The sequence below is a fragment of the Zea mays genome, chromosome 5, assembly GCF_902167145.1.
Source record: "Zea mays cultivar B73 chromosome 5, Zm-B73-REFERENCE-NAM-5.0, whole genome shotgun sequence".
NCBI classification, from domain to species: Eukaryota; Viridiplantae; Streptophyta; class Magnoliopsida; order Poales; family Poaceae; genus Zea; species Zea mays.
The window spans coordinates 179,636,490-179,644,427 of NC_050100.1; the positions used below are offsets into that span (position 1 = coordinate 179,636,490).

General features: G+C 48.3%; 1 protein-coding gene across 3 annotated transcripts; it reads left to right on the forward strand.

Annotated features, from left to right (window-relative positions):
• Positions 1 to 3,381: 3,381 nt before the first annotated feature.
• On the forward strand, positions 3,382 to 7,680 carry LOC100274510 (uncharacterized). 3 transcript variants are annotated; one of them, XM_023302433.1, is made up of 4 exons: positions 3,382 to 3,491; positions 4,125 to 4,186; positions 5,092 to 5,264; positions 5,418 to 7,680. In XM_023302433.1, the coding sequence occupies exon 4, from the start codon at positions 5,418 to 5,420 to the stop codon at positions 7,305 to 7,307; it is 1,890 nt and encodes a 629-aa protein (XP_023158201.1). In that variant the 5' UTR covers positions 3,382 to 3,491; positions 4,125 to 4,186; positions 5,092 to 5,264; the 3' UTR covers positions 7,308 to 7,680. The 3 variants fall into 3 exon arrangements, with proteins under 3 accessions (XP_023158201.1, NP_001336103.1, NP_001336101.1); NM_001349174.1 differs by lacking the exon at positions 4,125 to 4,186 and having other exon boundaries at positions 3,441 to 3,491; positions 5,418 to 7,640; NM_001349172.1 differs by lacking the exon at positions 4,125 to 4,186 and having other exon boundaries at positions 3,441 to 3,491; positions 5,092 to 7,632.
• Positions 7,681 to 7,938: the final 258 nt, after the last annotated feature.

Below are 7,938 nucleotides of genomic sequence, written 5' to 3' on the forward strand. Positions count from 1 at the left end.
GACACCAAGATTTATAACGCCTAGACCGATATTAAGATAATGTTGCTGCCAATCTCGACGCTAGCCGTTGCCACAGTAGCGTCTAGTTCAACGCCATAGATCGCGGGGCCAACTGCTATAGTCAGTGGCGTAGCTAGGCCTATGGCCACTAGGGCCTAGACCCTACTCTTGGCCAAACTAATCACTATAGGTCCAAGTTTCTGCATCTGCATAAAGAATGAGAAAGACCTCAACGCATGAAATCCCATCAACTGTGCGCGATTAAGCATGCTAGTATGCTAATGTGATGCGAGCAGGTGCGACCAAGTAGTAACATATGCTAGCCAGCTAGGATTTTGGCGTGGCGGCTCACAGGCATCAGAAGGCGGTGGCGGCGGGTGTGCGAGCTGCGGCGCTGCGTGAGCAACGGTAGACCAGACGTGCTTACGAGCGACGGATCGAGGCGAGCGGTCGTGATGGCGGATCAGCGACCACGAGCGACGGTGCTACGCGAGCGGTGAGCAATGGCAGGCCGGTGCGGCATCCATGCTTGTTGGCTTGTTGCTTGCCTGTTGGGGCTTCCACGGCATGGTCAGCCACTGATTCAGTTGTTTATTAGTTAAGTCGGTTTTACATTAAATTATAATTATCATGTTCAAATGAAGTTTATATGTGTCATTATCTATATATATACAATTTATATTTTTGGCTAGTATAAATTTTTAGTATCATATTCGGCCCTACACTTAGATAAATCCTGGCTCCGCCACTGGCTATAGTCTAAGAGACTATTTGTTTCCTTCTAGAATTATATTTTTTTAGATAATGGGATAGAGTGTTCCCAGCCTACATCACGAAGATGACGGCCTGTCACGCCAACACAAGACCAACAGATCCAACTCAAAGAGCCACAAGCGGCGATACAAACCCCAAACGCAGTTGGGTGGACAGCAAAAGTAAAAACAACGCTCACAGATCGATCCTATTACAAAACTGCCACCCATGAAAAGCGAAGATCTGCATCACCGTCGTCTCAAGCTTCCTTCAGGCCTCCCTGATGACCTTGGCGTCTTCCTCATGCCTTTGAAGTTGCGCCCAGAAACGACACCAGTAGGTTCCTCTGTAAAAGTACCTGCATGTAAGTTTTGATCGGACTTTTATTAAAAACCACATCATTCCTACTTAGCCAAATTGCCCAGCATATGGCTATAGCCCCTACTAGAATCTTTAGTCTATCCTTGGGGGAGAATCCCCGGGCCCAAAGATTAAAAAGATCATAAACGCTATAAGGTGTCCTTAACCCAAAGGTGAGACTCACCGCCCGCCACATGAATTTGGCAAAATGACACTCAAAGAACAGATGTTGTATGGATTCATTGTAATAACAGAAAACACAATTTTTAGGACCGTTCCAATTACGCTTAGCCAAGTTGTCTCTCGTGAGAGCGACACCCCTTCTCAAATACCACGCGAAAATCTTAATTTTCAACGGTATTTTCATCTTCCAAATTGTCTGGTCCTGCCGGCCTTGTCCACTACAAATCATTATAGAGTATAACGATTGCACTGTGTACTCTCCGTTCTGGGTCAGATTCCAACGGAAGTGATCTTTCGCAGGGTTGAGGGACACATCAAGTACCAAGGCCACTAGTGAGTTCCACTGCCTCAACGTATCACCTTGTAGACCTCTACGAAAAGAGACATTAAGGGGAGTAGAGCTGAGAACATTGGCCACTGTAGCATGCTTTCGCCTAGTAATGTAGTAAAGGGAAGGAAATCTGTGCTCTAGTGAAAAATCCCCTAGCCACTTATCTTCCCAGAATCTAACGTTTATCCCTCTATTGGTCACAAATCGCCCATGTGAGAGAAAAAGCTCTTTTATTTTCATAAGACCCGACCAAAAATGAGAGTCTCCAGGTTTCACCTGCACCTCTCCAATAGTCTTGTTACGAAAGTATTTTCTCTTTAAGATTTGTTGCCACATTCCCTCTTCGTTGGCTAGCTTGAACAACCACTTAACTAACAAACACTTATTATGGGAATCAATATTCTTAATCCCGATCCCCCCTACCTCTTTTGGTTGGCAGAGGACGCCCCACTTTGCCAACCTATATTTTTTTCTTTTCATCCTCTGATTGCCAGTAAAAACGAGATCGAAGAAAGTCAATCTTTTCCAGAACCTTACGGGGTATTTCGAAGAAAGATAACATGTATACCGAGAGACTAGAAAGAACCGAGTTTATAAGGACTAAGCGTCCTCCCACCGAGAGATGCTTTCCTTTCCAGCTACTCAGTTTCTTTTCTATTCTCTCTATAACACTATTCCACTCTGCATTCCTAAGTTTTCTGAAGTGCATAGGAATCCCCAAATATCTGAAGGGGTACGCCCCCGCTTTACACCCGAAAAGGTCTGAATAGGCCTGCTCATGTTCTTTGGCATCCCCGAAACAGAAGATCTCGCTCTTATGAAAGTTTATCTTAAGACCGGACAGTTGCTCAAACGCACATAAAATGAGTTTGAGATTTCGAGCTTTGTCAAGATCATGATCCATAAAGAGTATTGTATCGTCTGTGTATTGGAGGATGGAAAGACCATCGTCCAGCAGGTGAGGGATAACTCCCTCAATATGCCCCTCTCTCTTGGCACGGTTGATAAGAGTAACTAGCATGTCAACAATGACATTAAACAGGACTGGAGATAACGGGTCACCTTGTCTTAGACCTTTCTTTGTTTGAAAGTTATTGGTGAGCTGGTCATTAATCTTTATGTTCACGTGACCTCTTTGGGTGAAGGCCTCAATCCAATGACACCACTTGTTCGAGAAACCTTTCATCAGCAAAGTTTGTCTAACAAAAGACTACCGTACTTTGTCGTAAGCTTTCTCAAAATCAATCTTAAACACTACCCCATTTTGCTTCTTACGATGTAATTCGTGTAAGGTCTCATGAAGAATCACAACACCTTCCATGATATTACGACCGGGAAGAAAAGCAGTCTGGGTAGGGCTAATAACCTTGTGGGCCACTGTCATTAGCCTATTCATAATCGTCTTGGTAAAAATTTTAAAGCTAACATTCAGCAGAGAAATTGGTCTATATTGCTCTATCCGGGACGCATCATTTGACTTTGGCAACAGAATAATCGTGCCAAAATTCAAGCTATGCATCGGAAGGCAACCTAGACCAAATTCTCTGAATAAAGCCATCAAATCGTCCTTAATTTCTTCCCAAAAAAATTGATAAAATTCAGCCGGAAACCCATCCGGCCCAGGCGCCTTGTTTTGTTCCATTTGGAAGATAGCCGCCTTAACCTCCTCCATAGTATATAATCTAGCTTATTGTATACAGATTATATAATCCAATTCATATAATGTTATTTGGTGGGGTCAATATTGAACAAACAAAAAATGGTCTGTACTGCCTCTGCGTGCCTCCCCGTAATAAATTCTCCCTCCCTTCCTCCTCTCTACTCTCTCTTCGCGCGCCTGCGATTCTCTCCGCTGGGATGCAAGGTGATTCTCTTCCTCTGTTTTCTTCTCGGCCCTCTGTTTCCTTGCCAAGATTCCGCTCGGCGTTGTATGCTCTCTTCTGCTATGGAACCATGGCCGTAGTTCTTCCCTTCCTCTCGTTTTGTTCTCGTTTCGCTGGGCAGCTACGTATGGTTAGGCTAGGCCTAGGCATGCATGTACGGTGGCTTCCGAGGGTGCGTCGTTGATTCCGACTGCTGATTCGAGGGTTTTGAGGTTTCTGCCATGGATGCCCTCGGCTAAGCAATTGCTGCTCGGTTCGTTCAGATCTGTCCTCCTGTCCTGTGCGTTGTACCGGCCACGGCTCATGCTGCTAGAGCTCTGCTCTGGACTGGACGGACTCCTCTTCGGGTTTTGGTCTGTTCTACAGATACTTGTTCGCGATTTGTGGCAGACCAGGCCAACTGCCTGGAATCTTGCTCTCTTCCTCAGTCTCTCCCCCCAATCTCCAATGAAGGTGTGCGAGACAATGATCTGAAAGCTAGTGCACCGACGTTTACGCTAAATGTTTTTTTTTCTCGTTTCGGTTTATTTCTATAAACCGTTCCTAAATCAATACTACCTCTCTTTTTATTTCGATCCTGCGCTGACTGTTTTTTTTTCAAAATCAAATAACAGAAGAATCTTTATCCTTTCTCCATTTCCGGCAAGCGGCAGGTGTTGGTAGGCAGCCCAATTCGGTGCGTGTTCGGATTTTGCTCTGCTCCTATCTTTCCTAGGTTGCTTTGCTTTTATCCCACTTCCAAAAGATTTTATGTGGAACAAGCGCTAATTTCAAAATTTAGCATGGACATCTTTTTCTTGTTTTCACATGATCTCTACGAACTTCCCGTGTCAGATTTCATAATTTTTCGTGGATGCCAACAAGTTTTGGCTGAAATGATTCTCGTGGCCCTGAAAATATAGTGATATTCTTTTCCGCGGCTACTGGAGTGGCTGTATCGTCGAGTCAACTGAATGGCTCTTCCCGTTATCTTAGAAAAACCTGCTCAAAGGTGTCAAGCGTATGACTTGAGCAGGCCTCAATTATGTACTTGTGTCAAGAAGGTTTGTACGGGCCAGTATCATCACTGACCGATTCATGAACAATCATGCATTAATAAGTTATTATGTGATATGTATCTCGTTTTCCCACAAAAAATTTTTTGTTTGCATAACGCAACAGCCTATCTAGGGGTTGATAGCTAGGAAAGTCAACTTGTTCAGCCGAGATGTCAACGTATCTTCTTCTGGAGAACAGAACATACCTGTGCAATGCACAAACTCTTGATCTCAAGTAATCATGGTGGTCTTGTTTGTAGTTGACATCGTTTTTCTTCTTCATTCATCAGAACTAACTCTTAACACCCAAGGCAAAGTTAATTATTGAAATAAAATAGAAGTCATCTATCAGACACCAGTATAATAGTTAGGTCACTTGGTTGTTTTACTTTGTTTATTTACCTTCAGTTATTAGTGTATCATGATCTTTGTGGTCTGCCAACAAAATTTAGATCTTTTGATGAAAAAAATCCTGGTCAAAATTCTTCCTAATTTTCCTTTTTCTAGAGCAGAATCTGATATGTGTTTCTACTGCTCCTTGCAGTGTTGTAGTCTGAAGAATTCGCTGGCGGTGGTGCAGCTTGGCTTCCTCTGCTTCTTTTTGACGATCAACTGTCAGGGAACGTAACGTAACTACATGGTCACAATTTTGATGCTGGAGCAAGGCACTCATGGACCGGACAGACACATCTGGATTTGTTACCGGTGGATCAGACGGTACTTCACTGCTGCTGATATTCTTTCACTTCGTCTACTCGACTGTGCACCTATAAGAGATCAGTAGACCTCTGATCTCACTGTCCAGAACTACACTCTCCTCATCGTTGTTCGTCCACCGCCTTCGCTGAACTTTTCAAGTACTTTGTCTAGATGAGTACCGGTTCTGCGGGTGTCTTCCTGCACCGTGGAAACCAGGCTCTCATGGATGATTCTGCAGTGCCAATTGGCTTCTCAATGACGAGCTACACGACAGGTAACCAGTTTCAGAGTCGGATAACATTTGGTATAGACCAACTGGGTTCAGCAGTGAACAATAGCAGCAGCCATGGCCGCAGAGGTTTCCAGAGGTGGATTCATGCGCCTGCTCAAGATGATGGGTGCAGACTAGTCCTCGGGCTGGGTCCGACGCCGGACCCAGACGTTAACTCTCCTGATCAGCAGCCTGCCGGTGCCGGAGCAGACAAGTCGAGACCACCACCTGTAACTTTGTTTGGCCAGAGCTTCTCCTTCGCTGATCCGGGGACGCTGAGCCTTGGGATTCATCAGGGCCGTAGTACGGGAGCAAATAAACACTTGGGCGCCGGAACCATCATCTCTTTTTCCACTGTGGACGAGGGCTCCACGTCTGCCAGGAGTAGCTCCGGCGGCTACATGCCATCGCTGCTCTTTGCTCGTCGGCCAAACTGTTCGACAGCTGAAGAGGAACAGGGTTTGCTAGATGACACAGACACAGACAACAGTAACGATGGTACTGAACCTTCGGCATCCATGACGGAGGCTTCATTTGGTGGCGTGAGCTCTGATGCTGTGACCCTGGTAAGCAACTCTGGACAGCAGGCTCAACGCCGGCACCCCAAGAAGTGCAGGTTCAAAGGGTGCTCCAAGGGCGCGCGAGGCGCGACGGGCCTGTGCATCGCTCACGGCGGCGGGCAGAGGTGCCAGAAGCCCGGGTGCCACAAGGGCGCCGAGAGCCGCACGGCCTACTGCAAGGCCCACGGCGGGGGGCGCCGGTGCCTGCAGCTCGGCTGCACCAAGAGCGCGGAAGGGAAGACGGACCACTGCATCGCCCATGGCGGCGGCCAGCGGTGCGGCTACCCTGACTGCCCTAAAGCCGCGCGTGGCAAGTCCGGGCGGTGCATCAAGCACGGCGGCGGGAAGAGGTGCTCGGTCGAGGGCTGCATCAGGAGCGCCGAGGGAAGGGTCGGGCTGTGCATCTCTCACGGCGGCGGGCGGCGGTGCCAGTTCCCGGACTGCCGCAGGGGAGCGCAGGGCAGCACCCTGTACTGCAAGTCGCACGGCGGCGGGAAGCGCTGCGTCTTCGAGGGGTGCGGCAAGGGCGCCGAAGGCAGCACGCCGCTGTGCAAGGCGCACGGCGGCGGGAAGCGGTGCGTGTATGAGGGCGGCGGCGTGTGCCCCAAGAGCGTCCACGGCGGCACAGACTTCTGCGTGGCTCACGGCGGCGGGAAGCGGTGCGCGGTGCCTGGGTGCAGCAAGAGCGCGCGCGGCCGCACGGACCGCTGCGTGAAGCACGGCGGTGGCAAGCGGTGCAGGGTGGACGGGTGCGGCAAGAGCGCGCAAGGGAGCACCGATTGCTGCAAGGCTCACGGTGGCGGGAAGAGGTGCAACTTCGGCGACGGCCAATGCGAGAAGTTCGCGCGCGGCCGGAGCGGGCTCTGCGCGGCGCACGACACTCTGGTGGCCTCACAGCAGCGCCGCGGTGGCGGCATGATCGGGCCGGGCCTCTTCCACGGCATCGTTCGCTCTGCCAGCGTTGCAAACATGAACAGCGACTACTCGTCGTCGGGCGTGAGCACGGTGTCCGACTGCGACGGCTCGCCTGAGGCGGCGACGAGGAGGCAGGAGCTGATCCCTCCCCAGGTGCTGGTCCCCCGGTCCATGAAATCTTTGACGGCGGCAACCGTGCAGCCACCGAAGAGGAGCAGAGAAGGAAGGGTAGTCACCGTCCCCGAGGGGAGGGTGCACGGTGGTGGCCTCCTGTCGTTGCTTGGCGGGAGCTTCATGAACGTCGACAAGCTCTGAAGCAGTCAGCGCTTGGGGCTCGATTTGACGATTTCTACCTCTACAACGCTTTTTCTTACCTTAGAAAAAAGTGAGAAAATGCCACTTTTTCTATTAGAGCTGTCAGATTATTGTCTGTGCATAAAAATATTTTCTCGTCTACAGATCGAACTTGTATGGTGAAATTTAGGGTAATTTTGTTTCCCTTGTGCCATCAAGGGTGAACACATGAATTTGTCATGTCTTATGTGTTGAATCGTTCGTAGCATTTCCGAAAGTTTTTTTTGGATGCGAAAGCTTTACTGCTGTACTTGTTGTGAATAAGATTAATGTGTAACAATCAAACTTATTGCTACACTGTGCTGAATTACCATAAGATTGTTCCCGGTGACAATGTAACATGTTTTTTCGCTGATTTATGGCATTTGATTAGACCTACAAGGGGCGGAGTGGGTTTTTTGGTAGTCTTTAATTTGTGCAATAAACTTTAGATAAACTCAATTCACTCCTCTATTGGTCATCTTGATCCTTTACATTAGTATGGAAGTATCATGCTCAATGATTTTGGCTTCACCGCCTAGAGTAAATATGTACAGTGAGGGAAGATAATTTTCTATATTAAAAAATTTGTGTGGAGGCCATACCTTGAGGG